The 20353-nt window shown below is 40.0% G+C and overlaps 1 protein-coding gene across 4 annotated transcripts in view; it reads left to right on the forward strand.

The window, feature by feature from the left end:
- Positions 1 to 20353, forward strand: part of cacna1g (calcium channel, voltage-dependent, T type, alpha 1G subunit) — a 92989-nt gene that overhangs the window by 30069 nt on the left and 42567 nt on the right. For 3 of the 4 annotated variants that reach the window (XM_076298689.1, XM_076298690.1, XM_076298692.1), the window contains exons 9-15: positions 10699 to 10850; positions 11242 to 11427; positions 11900 to 12284; positions 17788 to 17881; positions 18256 to 18437; positions 18657 to 19166; positions 19385 to 19485. In XM_076298689.1, coding sequence (XP_076154804.1) covers positions 10699 to 10850; positions 11242 to 11427; positions 11900 to 12284; positions 17788 to 17881; positions 18256 to 18437; positions 18657 to 19166; positions 19385 to 19485 — 1610 coding nt within the window. The remainder of the gene's footprint in view (positions 1 to 10698; positions 10851 to 11241; positions 11428 to 11899; positions 12285 to 17787; positions 17882 to 18255; positions 18438 to 18656; positions 19167 to 19384; positions 19486 to 20353) is intronic. The other variant, XM_076298691.1, reaches the window with a different exon arrangement.

Genomic DNA, 20353 nt, shown 5'->3' on the forward strand with positions numbered 1-20353 from the left:
ATTGAGTAATAGGTTGCAGTTCCTGAGAAAGGGACCCCCCAAGATTCATCATTATCGGGAAACCGGGCCCTGTGCACCAGTATATGTCAAAATGTGTGACCTTTCGGATTTCCAAAGAGAGCAAAGTGTTGGAGCGCAAATGGCTGGGGCCAGAGGGACAAAAACTGCTGAGTCAAATGTTTGAAGAGAAACTATGCTGGCATGTTAAAAACAGACAGAGGCCACATGTTCATGGTGTTATTTATTTAACATGATGTTTCCATTATTTTGTTCAACCCCTGTATGTCATATAAATACGGAAAGGTATAAGATGATGTGCATTTCTGAAGACTTGTGAGTTGAAAATGACACATAACACATAACACATCAGCATCTGTTGAATGAGTTATGAGGATCAGCATCAGCCTCCAGTTGTGGTAGAGAGCAGGCATTATGCATGTTCACAGTGGGTATAATGCAGAGTATGCAGAGTGGGCATATTGTCATGGCAAGTATGAAATACCGATTATGATGTTCTTATGGTAATAATAAAATAGTTGTGGTTTATGCTGAATAAAATTACCACTGTCATGCAGCTAAAGCATGTTAAAAAGCACCTTTGTTCACGTGCGCACACACACACACACACACACACACACACACACATTCCCCGTCTACTCACACCAAACGTATTTTTTAAATCCTTGAGGAAAGAAAAGTCCATCTATGACAAATCTGGCAGTATGCATTGGCTTTTTATTGAGAACCATCTAAAAAAGAAGAATTTGGACTAACAAGGTTACTTAGATTCTTTGACCGAGTCTCTGAACTAGTAAAATCTGATGCCAGCCAGCCTAATTGTGTCTGTTCTATGTAAAATTCCAGTAGGTTTGTATGCTGTCTCTATGGTCTCATTAAACAGTACTTTTACGACTGCTCCCACCCCATCTCAGTTGTGTAAAAGTATTTTAATTTATTTTTTTCAAAAAGGTATCCACTATCAGGAAGTTGTGGATGGCTCTAGAATTGAATATATAAATCATCATCACATATGATTTAATAATAATGATCATTTCAAATGAATGCCAAAATGCCAGTGAGATAACTTCAAAAGCCAAGAGCTGGAGGTAAGGAGTTTGCATGAGGTTTGCAGTTTCACCAAAAGGGGAACTTAACATGAAAGTGGACTTAAAAACACACCTGATAAAATCAACACCAGAAAGCCAAAGGAAAGCCAAAGAGGCTACCAACTTCTATTGAAATGGGGCACTGGTAGCGAAGAGTTGTGTGTTCACCACCACCACCTTCCAACATTGTGCCCTAGAGCAAGCCACTTAACCCCGAGTTGCTCTGGGGACAATAGCCCTTGTAATATCATTGACTTAAATGAATTAATGTAAATAAATGTAAATGAAATCTTATTTGTTGAAGCAAAGTAGATCAGTCTGGCCTCCTGAATTTCATTTGAAAGTCCTTAATCCAAAGTGATCCACCAGGAAATACATAATTGAAAAGGAACATATTAAGGTCAGTGCTTCACAATAGCTGCTTGTGAAAAAAGCATTTGCATCATAATATGTAAAAATCATATCCGCTGTGCCATCTATGCTCCCAGCTTAGTATATTGTATGATGTTGCATCATGATGCATGTTAGGTGATGTAATGGTTGAAATACAGAGGCATTCATGTTTATAAATACAACTTATACAAGATACATTGGCTACCAGTCCAGTCCCATATCAAGTTCAAAATCTCACCTGAAAAGCCCTCCACAACCTGGCTCCCCTCTACCTCATTGAACTCCTGACCCCATGCTTCCCATCCTGCTCCCTTTGTCTTCTAGCAGTAACCTACCCAGTGTCCCTAGCACCAGACTCTCCTGGGAGGCAGTGGCCCCTAAACCCTGGCGTACTCTTCCAATCTCTCTTTGATTTATCTTCCTTCCCCTCCTTCAAATCTGTCTGTTTTTTCTTTTCCGTGAGCATTTCCCTAACCCAATTTTTGTGAGAGCAATGTAAAGTGACTTTGGGTTTGTGGAAGGTACTATTACTAGTAGTAGTAGTAGTGGCAGTAGTAGTGGTAGTAGTAGCATGATAGCATGTCAAGTCCATCTGACATTGAGTCAGGGGTGGGACTTTCATAAAATTTCCTTCCTTGCTTCTGGGTTATTCTTGTGTAAAATTTGTTTGAAAAAGAAGGAACCATAAAAGAGTATTTGTTTCAAAACTTTTCACCAGTTGTGTTATGGAAATAAGAATAAATGCATACCTCAAATCATATTTAACCACAACATTTGCAATGGCATGCTCAGTGTTTCAATGAAGAACAAGTTGAATACAGTACAGTATATGAGTGGTCAAACAATTAGCAGTTGAGCTTACATTCATTTAGTGCAGTGTGAGTGTGTGGAAGCCTTGTGGAGGCTATCATGCACAACATAGCATTAAGGACTTGCAACAGACACCTGGAATCCTGTGTTGCTTTGGAAGACTCCATCAGACACAGCTGCAGGACACAGGCATGACCTATGAATTGTTTTAATGACAGACATTAAAGCTCTAAAATAGCTGGGAAATTCCACGCAAAACTGTCACGTCCATAACGTCAATACAATGCCATGGTATGGTATGATGTGAATGATGATTACTTGAAATTTGAGCATTCACTCTTCTTGGTTGTAGAACTTACATGAAAAACTTTTCACATAATCATTTGCATCATACAAATACCATGGCATTTAGTTGGCGTTATGGACGTGACAGTTTTGTATGGAATTGCCCTGCTGTTATATGCCTGAATTATGTGTCTTGCATATTCAAAATTCAAAACTGTTACCATGAATGGAAAATCCCTAGTGTGCACCATTAGTAGATCAGCTTGCACATTTGTTTGCTGGTGGTTTATGCATGTACACTCGAAAACCTTTAGTAAGTATGTATGTAGTAAATATCTAGAACACAGCCGATTTATTTGGTCATATTCAACAGATAAAACAAAACGTACTGGTTGACCAACACATGGTTCATAGGCCTACTCGCTAGGTGGATCAGTGTCAGATTCAAAATACGTTTTTGTGGCAAAATGGGTGTAGCAAATGTTAGTTTTCAGATCCTTACATACATACAGGCTTGCTTAATTTGCATTCTATATTTCTAATTAACTAACATTACTTTGTAGAAATCTGCTCACTTTGATAGAGGATTTTTGTAAATTATTGTGAAAAAGGCCAAATTAAATTGATCAAGATTCCATTTATTAAAGCAATAAAAAAGGCAATATCCAAGGGGGATGAATACTTTTTAGGCACTGTAGTTCATCAGCATGCATAACTCATTCTCACATTGTGTTGTGCAGAATCATGTACCTCCACTCAGCAGCGCAGACCCAGAGTAATGGCTAATTTGCACAATTGTTCTTTAATCAGACATGCTTGGGCTGTTTGTAATTATGAGGTAATTCAGATTAATGACTGTAATTAATTTGATTTGTAACACATAAAAATATGGTATTTGCACGTTATTTGCACAAAAATACAATACTGTTTCAATGGATGTTTGTTTGTTGGTCTTGGTCTTGCTTTTCAATGCCAAATCTAAATAATGGAGTGACTTGAAACTTAGTAAGCTTCCTGTATTTTACTTTATATATTATTGATGGATTTTCAACATGTACTCTGTCAGTCCTGATGGCTGTATTAGTGAAAGAAAAAGGTAAATGCTATAGGTTGCCTACACACTTATACCACCACCAGGTATACCACCATCAGCAATTTCTTGAGCTGTTATAGGGCCATTATTGATGTTACTTAGAGGAAAATGTGATGTAATTCCTTTCTGAACAACTTTAACCTTGCTGCTTCTTTTAATAACCCCTTTTTGATATTGACCTCAGACCTTTGTCACCATACTTATGAAATCTTACTCCTTTTGCTTGTACACATGCCCTTGCACTCATCAGAGGTTGTTGTGGTTATTGTTACTGTTGCCATGAAATTGGTAGATTTCTGGCTTGCATCAAGAGACGCTAAGACCTGACAAGTAGTAGGAGGGGTAGAGCTATGGCTCTGAGCCCCATGTTACTTAGTTGCGATTGCTTGGATTCTGCTGGCAGGGCTTGCTGTTTGGCTGAGGCCCTGGTGCTCTGATAAGCTTGGTCCGGAACAGAGATGGAGGGATAGGGGGATACTGAGTTCCTCTCCTGTGACTAGCAAGATTTGTTATCAGAAAAAGGGATGAAATTTCAACCAGGTATACACTCTACGCATTGCATAACACACCTGAAAGACCACTGGTTAAGCGAGGCATGTCCCTTTGTCCATGTGTGGTTAGTAGCTCTACAACGTGATTATTAGCTCAAAGTGGATCGCAGCTTTTTCCCAGCAGATATGAAGCTAACACAAACAAATAGGGAAATAATGTGTTGACCCTTGTTTTGTGTGGAAATGAAAGCTCATAGTCATTATACAGGGAATGCGTTACTCATTCCTTGGAGATGGGCCACTTCCACCCCAACCCTTCTACTTGCCAGGAGAGCATTCCGAGAAAAAAAAAAGGTTTTTAAAGGCGAGAAATGTAACCTGATTACAGAGTCTCCACTTTGTCTATATGATTGGGAACAGGCCAATTATGGATGCTAATCAACTTTGCGCTCCTTGCCCTCAGTCCATTTGATCTCTCTCAACTTCCCTGTAGACTTTACTTCCATGAAAGCAAATGTATATTGTGCAAGTATTAGCATGTCATTTAGTATGGGTTGCCATAGATGCTGACCCAAATCAAAGTTTAAGACAGAATGACAATGTGGTAGAACCTCAGGAAAGACAAAGTTGAATGATTTTTCACATAAAAAGACCAGAAAGCAAAGACTGAACATAAAAGGCCTCTAGTTTGCAATAGAGATTTTAACATCCATCACATTTAAGTTAAATTATTTGAGGTTGTGCCTATGGAACTGCACATAATCTTGCTCTATCTACAGTACTTGTGTCACCTATGTGTGTTTCTGCCTGGTCTGGAGCTGCCTTCAGTTTTGGATACTGAGAAATTAAATCATGCACAGATTGCTATTGACAAGCAAAGATATGATTGCTTATGTCATTTTTTAGATCTCTTGAAAAGTTCACATAAGAACACATATATATATATATATATATATATATATATATATATATATATATATATATACAATATGTAAAGCCTGTCATACATTTGCACTGTGCCCACTACTCATAAAGCATTATAAACAAATAACGTCTTACATGTCTAGTAGTCCTGACTACCCACATGAATGATGACAGCTTGATCTACTGTAATATTTGAAAAGTTTTTTTATGGCGTCACATAAAGTCACATAATCAGCGTTTGACATAAGGCCATTTTTTGCACTTCACATGCTGTCCCACATTGTTTAGTACTTTAGTACTTGTGCCTTAGTGCCAGCTTTTGTGCACTGAAAATATAGATGGTTATCACTTATATTTAGACACTTTTATGTGAAGTGACTTGCAAGTGAGGCACAATGCAAACAAATAGCTGATCAAGAAAATAACGTGCCATAAATCTACTCTTCGCTCTCTCTAGACTCAAGTGCCAGATAGCTGAGAGGAGATTAAGGGGAGCCTAACAGCAGTTAAAGACAGATGGGTGTTTTTTAATCATAGGGTTAGAGCCTGAAAACGTGTCAAGTCACTGTAACAAAATGATTAGCACATTCAACATTACCCAGTTATATCTTCTGATTGGCCTGAGTTATGTGAATGTGTAAATGTCAAGTTTATGACTGGGTTATGTTGAGAATGCTAATATTCAGTGTATGTGAGGTGATCATAGTCATTGGTTTAGGACAGGGGTCGGCAACCCGCGGCTCCGGAGCCACATGTGGCTCTTTGATCCCTCTGATGCGGCTCAGCTTTTGAAAATAACAATGAGTAGGCCTATTTAATTAAAATGTATTTTATTTTAGTTCGTAGGTCTATCTGAGTAATTTATATAACTTCCCACCTCACTTGACTCCGTAACCGTAGCCTGCACAATATTGTTACATTCGCGGTTCGTTGCCATGTCAATATCAAACAAAATCACTGATTTCCTTCCATTTCAGGCAACGAAAACACTTGTCTTTAATTGTTATTGTTGATGTGTGCGCTTGCTGTAGGCTAGATAAGGAAAATGTCAAAAAGGAAACGTCAGCAACCACAGCTTGCGAGCGCGAACTAAGCGGGCTGAAATGGGAAAGTTTCCATCCGAAGGTTCTAAAAAACGCGAAATGAACTGCCCGTTATATATCGCACACTGCAACGAGTTAGTATTACTGTGTTAACCCTATTCCACTTGCATGTGAGAAATCTTTCTCACATATGAAAAATATACAGACAAACCTGCGCTCACGTTTAAAGGAACACGCCACCCAATGTCAGTAGTAATATATGTTGTTACCTTAACTTTCACAAGTTGAGTCATACCTCTCCCGTGTCCGTACGTGCACTCAAACGCACTGGTGCGCGGCTGGACTGTGTTAGCATGTTGCTATGCTAGCGGGCTTTGACGGCAACTAAGCGTAGAAGTAATCAAAAACATCCACGTTTTACCGACTTAAAGGAACACGCCACCCAATGTCAGTAGTAATATATGTTGTTACCTTAACTTTCACGAGTTGAGTCATACCTCTCCCGTGTCCGTACGTGCACTCAAACGCTCTGGTGCGCAGCTGGACTGTGTTAGCATGTTGCTATGCTAGCGGGCTTTGACGGCAACTAAGCGTAGAAGTAATCAAAAACATCCACGTTTTACCGACTTAAATACAGTTGCACCAGTAGTTGATAGAAATGCTACGGCCACGCAACATGAAACGTGGCGATTTTCCAAGCGAATAAACCGGAGAACTACAATGTGTGGCGCAATAGCACTTGGGAGTACTTCGACCTAGCGTAGTAGTATTGTTAACACCTAATTGTAGATCCTATCCACCACAGAGTTTAGAATCCATGCTGGATCGACCCTCAGCCTCTCCCTCCCCTCTGAGCGAGAGAGAGGCACACACACTAGAGATGCGCTGATGGGCTATTATTTCAACCATAACTGCATAGCAAAACTTATCATCCATCAGCCATCCATCAACACCAAAGTTTTTTGACCAATCTTCGAAACGGCACCCGCCCACCATCCGCTGGTTGTTTTAATGTAGGGGGTGATGCATCGCTGCTGACGTGAGGCTAGAAAGCCCTTGCCTGTTCTAGGAAGACTGATCCAATGCAGCAAATATATTAAAAGGCTAAAGTCGTACATTGGCTATGTTGTAGCCTATCCCCAGAATATCAGCAGCAAACTCAGTCTCTTTCTCGCAAAACAGTCTCCAAATAAAACGCACATCGGCCTGTTGCCTATACTGCCAGCTTGTGACAATATATCGTCCAAAATGCTTGATTGCATTGCATTCTCCACATTTTTAGCTACATTTTCATGTACCACATCAGCATTTTTGTTCAGTGAATCTTTTGTAAATTGCTTTAAAATGAATTGCGCTGTCTGTCTGAAAAAGACGCGCTCGTGCAGTCAAAATGAATGGGAGTCTTCAGAACAGGCTTTCAGTCACCCTGACATAACAGTGTGTAAAGTAGCCTATAATGTGAATGACTTGTTATTTTATCAAGGATTTCTTTCTTTTTGCAAAAAATAAAGTACAATAGGCATTAATTAGTAGGCCAGGAGCATGTTGAAATGATGTGGCAAATTGCGTTTTTTATTACAATTATAAAATTGTAAAAGGACGTGACCGAAGCTGAGGCAAGCCAGGCAATAGGCCTATAGGCCCGACGGTAATTGTAAAGCAAAAGATTCACTGAACAAAAATGATGATGTGGTACATGAAAATGTAGCTAAAAATGTGGAGAATGCAATGCAATCAAGCATTTTGGACGATATATTTTCACAAGCTGGCAGAAAAGGCAACAGGCCGATGTGCATTTTATTTGGAGACTGTTTTGCGAGACAGAGACTGAGTTTGCTGCTGATATTCTGGGGATAGGCTACAACATAGCCAATGTACGACTTTAGCCTTTTAATATATTTGCTGCATTGGATCAGTCTTCCTAGAACAGGCAAGGGCTTCCTAGCCTCACGTCAGCAGCGCTGCATCATGGTGGGCGGGTGCCGTTTCGAAAATTGGTCAAAAAACTTTGGTGTTGATGGATGGCTGATGGATGATAAGTTTTGCTATGCAGTTATGGTTGAAATAATAGCCCATCAGCGCATCTCTAGTGTGTGTGCCTCTCTCTCGCTCAGAGGGGAAGGAGAGGCTGAGGGTCGATCCAGCATGGATTCTAAACTCTGTGGTGGATAGGATCTACAATTAGGTGTTAACAATACTACTACGCTAGGTCGAAGTACTCCCAAGTGTTATTGCGCCACACATTGTAGTTCTCCGGTTTATTCGCTTGGAAAATCGCCACGTTTCACGTTGCGTGGCCGTAGCATTTCTATCAACTACTCGTGCAACTGTATTTAAGTCGGTAAAACGTGGATGTTTTTGATTACTTCTACGCTTAGTTGCCGTCAAAGCCCGCTAGCATAGCAACATGCTAACACAGTCCAGCCGCGCACCAGAGCGTTTGAGTGCACGTACGGACACGGGAGAGGTATGACTCAACTCGTGAAAGTTAAGGTAAGAACATATATTACTACTGACATTGGGTGGCGTGTTCCTTTAAGGGCAATTCCATAACGCCAACACAATGCCATGGTAGGCTATATGACAGTTTTGCGTGGAGTTGCTCTTAAATGATGACAGCCTCAATTCTTGCATGAAACTTCACCTCACTGAATATGAGCCAGCCAGACTCCAAGGCCATCACCAAATCTAATCTCTGGTAGGCCTAATGTTCTATTTCGCCAATGACATGTCAATGAAAATTGAGTGTTGTGTTGTGAACTATGATGTTACTTTGCATACCAAAGGACACTGGGAAAATAGGGGATGGTGTTTAGCCTACATGGGAAGCCTATGGCCTATACTTCTGGCATTCCACTTTACATTTCAAGTTACTTGCACATTACTTTTAAAACTAGTAGAAAATGTATTAAAAAATCCTCTGTTGAATGAAAGTAACTGTACGTTAAATATCCAATTTTTTCTTGTAACCGTCTTTATGTGGCTCTTCTGAGATTAAAAAAATATAAATTTGGTAAAAGTGGCTCTCCAGGGAAAAAATGTTGCCGACCCCTGGTTTAGGAGGATGTAAGTTGCCTCCTTGCAACTACACTATTTTGTAGGGTAGAAGGTCCTAATTACAGATGGATTATCCTTTACATCATTACCCAAAGGGCCTCTGTTAAAAATTTTAGAAATGAGCAAATCAGTGTCCAGAAAGATACACTGAATACACTAGAAAAGACAGGGGCATGTCATGCATTATAGTATGTTGATTTCATTATAGTATATTGAATGATCTGTCCCTGTTTATTCTAGTTGATAATAATTATAACATTCATTCACACCTATGACGTGCCATACTGATATGCAACTGATTTTGTTTGGTTACATTTGACCATGACCATTACACTGGCAACACAACAGCTTTGTTTTTCTTTCCCTGACTTGCATTTTACAACCTCTATTATTTATACATTTTCATGCAGGAGTTTCAGGATACAAGCACTGAGGATTGCTTCTGTTCAAACTGTTTTCTACATTCTTTGAGGCTTATTCAACCACAGTCATATCCCTGTGTTCATTTTTTACCTTTAGCACTCGGAATTCTTGTGCTACTGCTATTGACTCCTAAAATGGGACTGATGCACTGATGCAAAACCACTTAGCAAAGAGTAATAAACTCTTTAATGTAAATGTCTGTTGTCTTTGTAAATGTCCATTCTTGTTGAACTCAGTTTCTTCACTACTTTTGAACTAGGGACATCCTTCTTTATGTGTCTGTGCCCTCTCTCAGGGTAACATATGTGTTTGGGATAATGCTCTACACAGGGTTTAGATTGCAGAAGCTCACACACGCTCAAGGTGGTAAAGCGGCCATGACTCAAAGTGTTGAAGTAGGCCTATATAAACCTTTGACTCCTCCTCACCACCTATAATACTGTTGCCACACTTTTTGTAATGTTAATGTACTCACATTTTGATTGCTAAAACAGATGTTGACTATTTTTTTGACTTACAGGACAAACCATTACTGTGTCATTACCAGTTTGAAATGCAAGATTGATAAGGTCAAAGTCTATGGCAAACCGTTTTAATATTTAATCAAACCACACTCTTATCTGTCATATCATTGTGGATGTGGATGCCATTCTGATTATTAAGAACATAAGTTTGACTGGGAGAAATACCATTATGGATATCCACAAATTATATGACAGATAAGAGTGTGGTTTGATTAAATGTTAAAATGGCTAGCCTTATGGGCCAGGGTCCTGTTTGCCCTGTCAGGGCTTATTTTACGATAATGACTGGAGGACAGTACATTATCCCTTACTAGTAGTGTGTTATCACTCAATGCCTGAATTTACATTACATTACATTGATAATGATGATTTGCTTCTGCAGTGACCAGACTCCACAGTATCTGCAATCTGCTGAGTTGAAATTTGTTTTGGTGATATGTAGGCCTAATTAATTATACAGGTGTGCGTATGGTACAACTTATGTTTGCTGTATTCAAATAACGGTTTGTTTTCTGTCACCCCCATCTCAACCCCACTCCATTTGCCCAGCCGGATGAATTAACCAATGCCCTGGAAATAAGTAACATCGTCTTTACAAGCCTATTTGCCTTGGAGATGCTGTTAAAAGTCCTAGTGTATGGCCCCTTTGGATACATCAAGAATCCATACAACATCTTTGATGGTATCATTGTAGTCATTAGGTAGGTATTCTTGTTCTTAACTACATATCCAACATTTAAATGCTGTATACACTCAAACTGTCAAAGTGCATAAGTAAAAAATATAGAGAGCAGGGCATGTCACACATGCCAGTTTTACTCACAGTGACTGCAAGTTAAGTATCATAATGGTGACAATTTGATTGGTCTGCACAGTTCTCAAGTTTTCATAGAGGCTTCAGTCCAGACCGAATTTCTCAACCTCAAATGTTATGGGCGGAGTTAAATTCTGTCTGGCTTCCAGGCTATAGTACAACTATAATTTGCAGAGAAACACCAATATATAGCATGACTTACAATGTCAGTATAATAACTGTATACGTTAAGGCCTATTTTGACCTAACTGCAAGGATGCTCTCTTCTTTCATCCCAGCGTGTGGGAGATTGTGGGCCAGCAAGGGGGTGGTCTGTCAGTGCTGAGGACCTTCAGGCTCATGCGTGTGCTGAAGTTGGTGAGGTTCATGCCAGCTCTGCAAAGGCAGTTGGTGGTCCTGATGAAGACCATGGACAATGTGGCCACCTTCTGCATGCTTCTGATGCTCTTCATCTTCATCTTCAGGTGAGATAAAAGAGTTTGTAGAGTTATTTGTTATAAAGCCTGGAATAATTCTCCAGAATTGATGCACATCAAGAGTCTACACCAAACACTGGCAATGGACTATGGATGCACATCTTGAATACAAATTAAATGTGGCTAAATTTGCATAGCTTTAGTAGAACTAGCGTAAAACAGATTTGGAGTATGTTTTTCTTCAAGCAATGACACTAAAGGCGAAGAAAGACAAGTTTGCAGGATATTTTGAGATTCTGACGCTATGGTGAAAAGAAGGATGTGCTCTTATGATATCTGGCTTTTCAGAACTAGCAAAAACTAATATAAGCAGCAGACCAAGCAAGTGTGAAAACCTAATTTTGTATATCATATTTTATGCCATATGTATTGTCTTTTCAATGTATCATATTTTTGATATACCAGAATAATTACATCAATTTGATTCTTACTGTGCTTTATACTTTTGTCTTTTATGAAGTATATTGGGAATGCACTTGTTTGGTTGTAAATTTTCTTCGGAGAGGGCTGGTGATACTCTACCTGATCGCAAGAACTTTGACTCTCTACTCTGGGCTATTGTGACTGTGTTCCAGGTAGGTTTCTTGCTCTTTACCTTATTTGCCACTGATGAAGTATCCCTATATCCTGTGCCCAAATGTATGTTTGAGTTTCTATTGTTGTGTTTTGTGCTGGTAATGTGCCACCAGATTCTAACTCAGGAAGATTGGAATAAAGTTCTTTACAATGGCATGGCCTCCACCACCTCTTGGGCAGCACTCTACTTCATCGCGCTCATGACCTTTGGGAACTATGTTCTCTTCAACCTGTTGGTGGCCATCTTAGTGGAGGGCTTCCAGACTGAGGTAAAGCTGAGACTCCATGTAGATTATTGCAATTAAGTATGGACTTACTTAAACTCCGACTCTTAAAGAATTCTAAGAAAAATGGCTGCTCATTCATTTGTGCTTTTAAGATGATATCATTTGATTTATTATTTGTCATTCAGCAGACGCTTTTATCAAGAGTGACTTACAGTGAACTAACTAAAGGGTCAGTCCCCTGGGACAACTCAGGGTTAAGTGCCTTGCTCAGGGGCACAGTGGTGGTAGCCCCTGGGATCTAATCACATTTTCATTTGGAAGCCTACAGTACATCCTCAATCACCAGACCACCACCACCCAATAGACCATAACCACCCTTACACTTATTTTGGTGTATGTATTCTAAAAAAAAATATTGACAATCCTGTTTATGAAATGATAACTGGAACAGATAGATTTTTTGACTCGCAACGCAAGTCCCTTATTAGTAGCCTGGCCCTGCCCACTTAGTATCTCCATTCATTTTCAATTAACTGAGATACTAGTCTGGCATCTGATAATACACTAACGTTTCCCTCAGATATCCAGGGTGCCGGGCCAATCAGCGACGAGAGGGGATGACACTAGTTTCGAAATTGAAAGTGGCTATGGTAAAAAGTAGTAGCAACGCCTGCAAACATTAACATAAAGAAATTGCAGTCGGAATAATGTGTACATTTATGTACAGCAAAGGTAGGCCTAAATGCATTGAACTTGACTGCCAATGTGGTTTATTATCAGTTTGTAAAGGTTAGGTGAAGGAAGTAATGTAAGGAATCGTATCCCTGATCAATGTGATTGGTTAGGCTGGACCAATGAGTTAACACAAGGTCTACGCCCAGTAGGATGCTAGAGTTGGAAATGTTTCCCAGTCACAAGAGATCAGACTCTCTTCACGAAGTGAAACGAAGTAGTGCGTCTGGAAACCAGGCTACCTTATTATGCTCAGGGAAGTTGCAACATGCCTAGGACTGAATGAATGGCGGGTGAACCTTTGCTACATGTGCAGGCTGGGGAGTTGCAGAAGCAAAAGCCTGAGGAGCATATTAGGCTGTAGGAGCCTATTCACTCACAAACTAGATTATTTTTAGGAACTGTGGCAGTAGACATTCAACACTTCAACCATAGCTCAAATTGGTTGTCTCTTGGCATGTTGCTTTGTTGCTATTTCTTATGCCTTTCCTCCCTTAGCTCTCTCTCTTGTTTTAATGCATCCTTAATCTTGCCTTAAGTTTTTTTTCTGACATTGTGTTGGCAGATGGAGACACAGTAAATTCATAAATCTACAGTGTAACATATATGTAGTTACTGTATGTAGCATTTTACAATTGTTTAAAAACAATGCTCTTGATAGAAAAATTATATAATAGTCCTGAAGTAATGAAGGTGTATTATCATACAAACAGCATTTTCTCTGTACAGAATAGCTATTGCAAAATGTTCAAGGATTATTTTTGTTTTATTTATCTGTATGACCTAGAAGCCTGCCGTTGCGTAGAATTAGGTCTATTATACCAACAGAAAGTAATCTTCTAACTTTAATGCATGCAGCCTTATATTGGAAACAAGAACACTTAGGTGATTGGGACCGGCATTCGACATTTCCATTTTAACATTGACACATTTAATTTCAAGAATATTATGAAAACACATTATTCATGATAGAACTGTAAAGAAAAATGAGAAAAATTGTAAGCAAATTTAGGGGTTAAAAATGTAAGTGCTTAAACAAAAAAACTTGATATGTGTATTTTAAAGACCAAAAACAATGTTACTTCAAACATAATCTTACTTATTGAGATACTGAATTCGAGTATCTCTGCAATTGCTGTATCGTTTGGATTCTACGTCAAGCCTCACAAAATGTCCCACTATGTTGATGTGATGGAGACGGGCAAGAATGGAGTAGATGAATCAATATCCTCTCTGTCACTCTGTCACACTCTGGGTATAGAATGTCAGAGAAATGGCATTAATCCTTTTCAAATGTTATCAAGTACATCTAGAGCCTGTTGATCTGACAGGCTAATGCCCGCTGTGTCTTCAGGTGGGAGCAGCAGTTTCTGCTTGTTCATGCCACCCTCTATCACAGCCTCATGATGAAGTGCTTCTCTGCATGCCATATCATACTGACATATCCATACTCCTCCAAAAGCTAGCTAGATATGGTCTATCCCAAATACATACAACTTAAATGGGATAGAAGAAAGATTACATGTTTTGGTTGAATATGCGGTTGGAGATAAATCAGATATGGTATGATTATAGTTGTTGCCCGGGGCCCATTACCCGCATGATATGAAAATATGAGATGGAAAAGTTGCATATTCTTTGCACGTTCTCAGTTCAGTTCATGATTTATATCAACAAAATATGAACTCGTGAGCAGATTCATATTTGAACCCTGGAATAATCTCCATTTCTGCACTAGTAACTGCAGGATAATGGCGTAAGAGGGGATGCTGACATAAAGTAACTCAAGTAGATGGAGAGAAGAGTAGGCGAGGAGCAAACAGTTCAGGCCAGATAAGGTAGAACCACTGAGACCACAGGAATGAGGAGAAGTCAGTGAATATTGCACCATATACAACAGAGACTTCTGTTGGAACAGCAAGAGCAAAAGAGAGGAGAGACTGCTGGCGGTTACTTAGTGTTTTCTGTATCATGTCCGTTAAGCGTTGTTCTTAGCATCACTAACAGCGGGAGCTGGAGGACAAAAGGGAAAAGAGTGACCTACACAGTGGGCCTTATTCATCATCCTTGTCAGATAGGCTGGAACGGTTTTAGCAGCACTTGGCAACAGCAATCAGATATAAGTAGGGTCAAGAAGAAAGGGAAATAGAGAAGCAAATACAAGCCATGTTTTGCTGTCATCTCTTTGATATATAAGCTGATTCTTTCCGTCTCAACAGCCTACAACTAACAGTTTCTCACCAGTTTATTTAAAAAATGCTGGGTTCATTTAAGCAATCTTGTAAATCTTTATACAAACTATTATAATGGTGTACTTAATATCCTCATTTGTTGATGGGGCCCAGCACTGATTCAGTAGTCTCCTCTTCTCCATATATCCTTCAGTATACAACTACTGTACCTTTGTGTTCTGGTATTGCCAAAACATATTTGGGCCATACATTTTAATTTTTAGGAACATACATTCATTGAATAACAATAGGTCTTATGATTGATTAGGCCTAATTTTAATAGAAGTGTTTACCAGGGCCAATTCTCTGGGATTCACTGAGACCCAACATCTATTTTTTATTCAATATATGTATACATGTATAGTTTTTTTCATGTCATCTTTCTTTATTTTTAGAAAAAATGCCATAAACTGTAAATTATGCCCCACACTACTCTTTTCTACTTTTAGAAGGCAATATCTCACGGCTGCTTGCATGCTCAGGTTTGGTATGTGCAATAATTGTACTCAAAGAATTTTGTTACAAGGCTTATTGAATTGTCAGTGTAAAAGGCTGCCGTAAGTAAAAACGCTGCATGCAGTATGTGTTTAAACTGCAACTGAAACATACTACCTCTACAGCATGCCTGATACCTGTTTCTTCGGTACTGTATTTTCTTCTCTTATCTGCCTGTCATTTTATTTACTGTGGTTGAAAAAATGAATAAACAAAAAAGAATGACACATTTTCACTTCAGGAAGTGACCAAGAAAGAGGATTTGCAGGGCCAGTTGAGCTGTATTCAGCTGCCGGTAGACTCAGGGGTATGTAGTTCTTTGCATGACGTATCCCAAGTGAGACTAACCAGGAGGATCCCCAGCATTTGTCAGCAATGTGACCTGTGGTTGTTTTTGGAGAAGCAGACTCAACTCAAAGCCCCTGTTGAGAAAACTGAGGTTTAGAGAATGTTATAAACAGTAAAGACATAAGTTCTTGCTCATTACTAAGTACGCAATCTTTCAATCAATTAAGCAATGAAATTAATGATTTTTTAGATTAGACTAGTCCAATGCAGTGTTTAAAATACAACTGCAGGTACTGGTTGTTTTATATCATGGATGAGGGTGTTTTAGGAGGGTCTGCTTCTGAACATGTAGCACTGTCTATCACCTCTCTCTGGACACCTCATTGTGTTCCTGTTCATATCCACACAGCTGTGCTAGGTGAGAAAGTTATAGCAGTGAGAACCTTGGTCAGTATGACAACATACCAATTTTAGTTAGTTAGTTTAGTTAGAGGACAATATCCTCACAACTACCCAGTAACTTTGTTTTTTCAAATCTCCATTTATCTTACAGATTGCATATAACCCTGTCTGTGTCTTTCAATTGAATGTAATTGTGAACAAACCTAGCCTATTGTTCTCACTAGGATTATCTCACTAGGATACTAGGATTGAGAGTCCATGTAACTTAAACCCAACCAGAGTCCAATCACATTTTAATGACCAGGCTGCACCAGGCCACTATTTCTTTGTCAATAGATGAGCTGTCTCATCTATGTCTCTGAGGGGTAGCCTCTGTTTAAAGTCGGGGGGGGGGGGGGGTAGAAGAGGAAATAGGAAAGAAGGGTGGGCATGTATATTTATCAGCAGATTTATAGTAAACTTATTTCACCCTAACCCTACTTACTATGAATGTGGTATTTTCAGAATTGGGCAAGATACTTTTTTGAAGGCTAAAAAAATAATTGGAAAATAAATGACTGAGGCGAATGAACTCTGCTGAACTCAACCTATCACAGCTGTCTATGCATTTCGGTTATCCAAGTTCTTTTTTTCCACATGGGAAAAGGTGTTTACCCTTGTCTTTTAGAAGAGTCTGTGTTCCACTGTTTCTTACTTTCAAATTGTTTTATGTCTTCATTAATTTGTCAGATGTTTTGTAGTGATGTATAACTTCATTGGAAAACACTTCTCCATTAAAATAACACGTTGTTTGGGTTTACCTTTGTTGTATGGATATGTTATTGCAATTTGCTATGATTCTATTGGTTTGTATGTGTTGATGATTCCAAGGTTTTCCTCTTAACTTTCCATTTCCATTTCTGCTAGTCTAACTACTGACCACTAACCCTAAACCTAACTTTATGCCCAATCATACTATTATTATATATTACTATCATCATCTATTATTATTATTATTATAATTATTATTATAATTATTGTGGTTGTAGTAGTTGTACAATAGTAATGTAGTAGTAGTAGTAGTAGTAGTAGTCGTAGTAGTAGTAGTAGTAACAGAAGTATTGACTGTACCTTGTTAGAGACCTGTATCTTTATCATATCTATTTAAAGTAGTAGCATGCATAATTGTGGTATATAGTTAATGTGTGTTTGGATTTGCAAAATGTAGAACATTATACTTTGTATAACATTGTCTGAGGATAACTGTAACCTCATAAGTAAGAGCAGGCAGATCTATCCAGTCAGAACCCCACCAGCAACAGCAACACAACACAATCTATACACATAAATACACACATTTTGCTTGCACCTTCCATTTTAGCTGTACCTCACCTTTTGCATTTTCTCTGTGTGTGAAGGGAGATGAATCAAAGTCTAATTCAGAGATGGACCTTTACTCTCAAAGTATGGAAGACGTGACCAATGGCAAGGGGGATGTGGTTGCCTCTACTGGTAAGACCAGCAAGGATTAACGAGCCTATTTTATACAATGAATATTTATCTTACTGTCATCTCCATCACAACGTTATGTTGCATTGTGACTCATTCCCTCACTTCATTTAGCTCGATACAAAATATCCTTTAGTCTTATTGTCCAAATAGGTATACAGTATGCAAACGAGTATATGACTCCATGAAGTTTGATTTTTTAGTTTGTCGCAGCAGTTTTCCGTGTGCTGATTTTGTTTCCATTGCTGATAACTACTGTAGGTACACAGTAAAACATTTTGAAGCTGGAAATGGCACATCATCCATTTTTGAAGCTCTTGCTGGGAAACAGTGTGTTTCTGCCTTTATCGTGTTATACAACTTCACTGTGTTTGTAGTGGTGCCTATCAATGGACATGTGGACCTCAAGACGAGCCTTACCCCTCCACTCATCACCCACACTGCTGCCACACCCATGCCCATTCCCAAAATTGCAGGAGGAGGTGACCCTGCCTTAACCTTTGAGTCCCGTAGGAGCAGCAATATCCCCATAGACCCCAGCTTCTTCAACAAATCTCCTGTAAGTGTCTTTTTTAAATTTTTTCTATCATAATAGTCGAATGGTTGGTAATGGTTTTACTGTTTGGGTCATGTGTGACAATAAAGTGCCAAGTCAAAGACAAAAGAATAACAAACACATTGGGTGACAAACTGCTTGTATTGGACTAAAGTTCCTTCTTCGTCTTCCTCCATCTCCATCTGTGTCCTGGTGTCCTGTGCTCCCCTCCCCCAAATGCAGTCAAGTGTCCGCAGCTCACCTCCCCATGTGCCCTGGGGCTCCACCAGTAGCTGGAACAGCCGTCGGTCCAGCTGGAACAGCCTGGGCCGAGCCCCTAGCCTCAAGCGCCAGAAGCGGCAGAGCGGTGAGCGCCGCTCGCTCTTGTCAGCCGACGGCCAGTCCAGTTCTGAGGAGGAAGAGGTCAGTGGAGCTGACGCCGGGGGAGGGGGAGACAGGTTGTCCGAGTGCGACAACGCCTCCCTGGGCCGGACAGACTCTTTTGGCCAGCGGCCGCAACACCGCCGCATGGAGTCTGTGGAGACTCGTAGCTCGCTGGACTTGCCACCGGACACGCTGCAGGTCCCCTACCTCTACCGCTCGGCCAGCATCCACAGCGCTCGGCCCCCTCATCCCCAGCTCACGGCTGCTCAGGACTGCAATGGGAAGAGCTCCCCCTCAGCTGCTACCAACCAGCTCTCCTTAGATGAGCACCACAGTGAGGATGACAACCCTGAGGAGGAGGGCAACATGGTGAATGCACTTTATACTTTTGAAAATGGTCACTCTAGTGAATCGTTAGTTTTTAATTTTAATTTTAATTCCTCAGGTTGTTGATATAAATACAGTATTAAACAATAGATATTACAGTAGTAGTACACTACAGTGTCAGTTCATATCCATGCCATTTCAGTGACGAGTACATGCATAGTTTCTAAAAGGCTGTTCCATTTTGCCACTACTTGCTTCAGAGTCGGCGGTTGCGTCTACTTCGCTGGCTCTCACAAAAACAGCCTGAATGGTGTCGCCAACGAAGCAGCTGGTCCCTCTACCTGTTTCCACCCGAATGCAGGTTGGCCTTTCTCTCAACCCTTTTCATTCCTTTTTAAATGCTGCTTTTGATCTTCGTATTAAATGACTCACAAACTGTAAAATTGGAGGCGACTTCCTACAACCTCTTGTTCATTCTGGAGTGCTCATAATGCTCTCTGTATCTTGCAAGTTGCATGGTGTGGGACTGTATTTTCCCAACCACGTGGATGTGGCTTTCCTTTGGAACACCCCCCCCCTGTCTTGTTTCATCCTCCCTACTGCTCTTTGAAGTGCTTGTCTCCTCACATCACAGCTAGTGAGTGAACACGCTTATTACAGGAGGAAGAAGTGACAGAGAGGGGGTGAGGGAAGGAGCGTCACAGCGCTTTACTAATTAAACATCAAAGCAAGGGATCATCCTCCCCTCCACTCCACCACCACACATGGAGTCTCTGCTAGAGATGCAGTTTCAAGCATTCCCTCATAATCATGTGCTATTTAATGAGTTAACGATTTTATTCTCACAATGGCTCAATTGAATAAAAGATGTATAACATTTTCAGCATAGCACTTTTAGTTGTATAACATTGCATCAGCTTAATGACTTCTCAAGAATAATCCTGAAGGTGGTTGTAAACGATCACTGGCAATCACTGATTGAACCAAATGCAGGAAAACCCGTGGTCAGAAAAGCTTAGCTGGTCATTAGTCATGTCACCCGTTTTGGGGTCAGTGATAACAAAGTGGATGGTGATATTCCAGTTAGCTGTAAATACCAAGAGATCAGTCTTTGACACACAGAGCTGAAGGGGCCGGTCCCTGAGCCAAACTGAGATGTCATTAAAGTGTGCTGAGCATCATCAATGATGCCAGCATCATGCCCTGGCAGATGGTGTATTTTGTCATTA

Source organism: Alosa pseudoharengus, unplaced genomic scaffold (assembly GCF_046254945.1).
Source record: "Alosa pseudoharengus isolate Yale_2024_CS ecotype anadromous, Long Island Sound unplaced genomic scaffold, YU_APseudo_1.1 YU_APseudo_1.1_scf_21, whole genome shotgun sequence".
Taxonomy (NCBI): Eukaryota; Metazoa; Chordata; class Actinopteri; order Clupeiformes; family Clupeidae; genus Alosa; species Alosa pseudoharengus.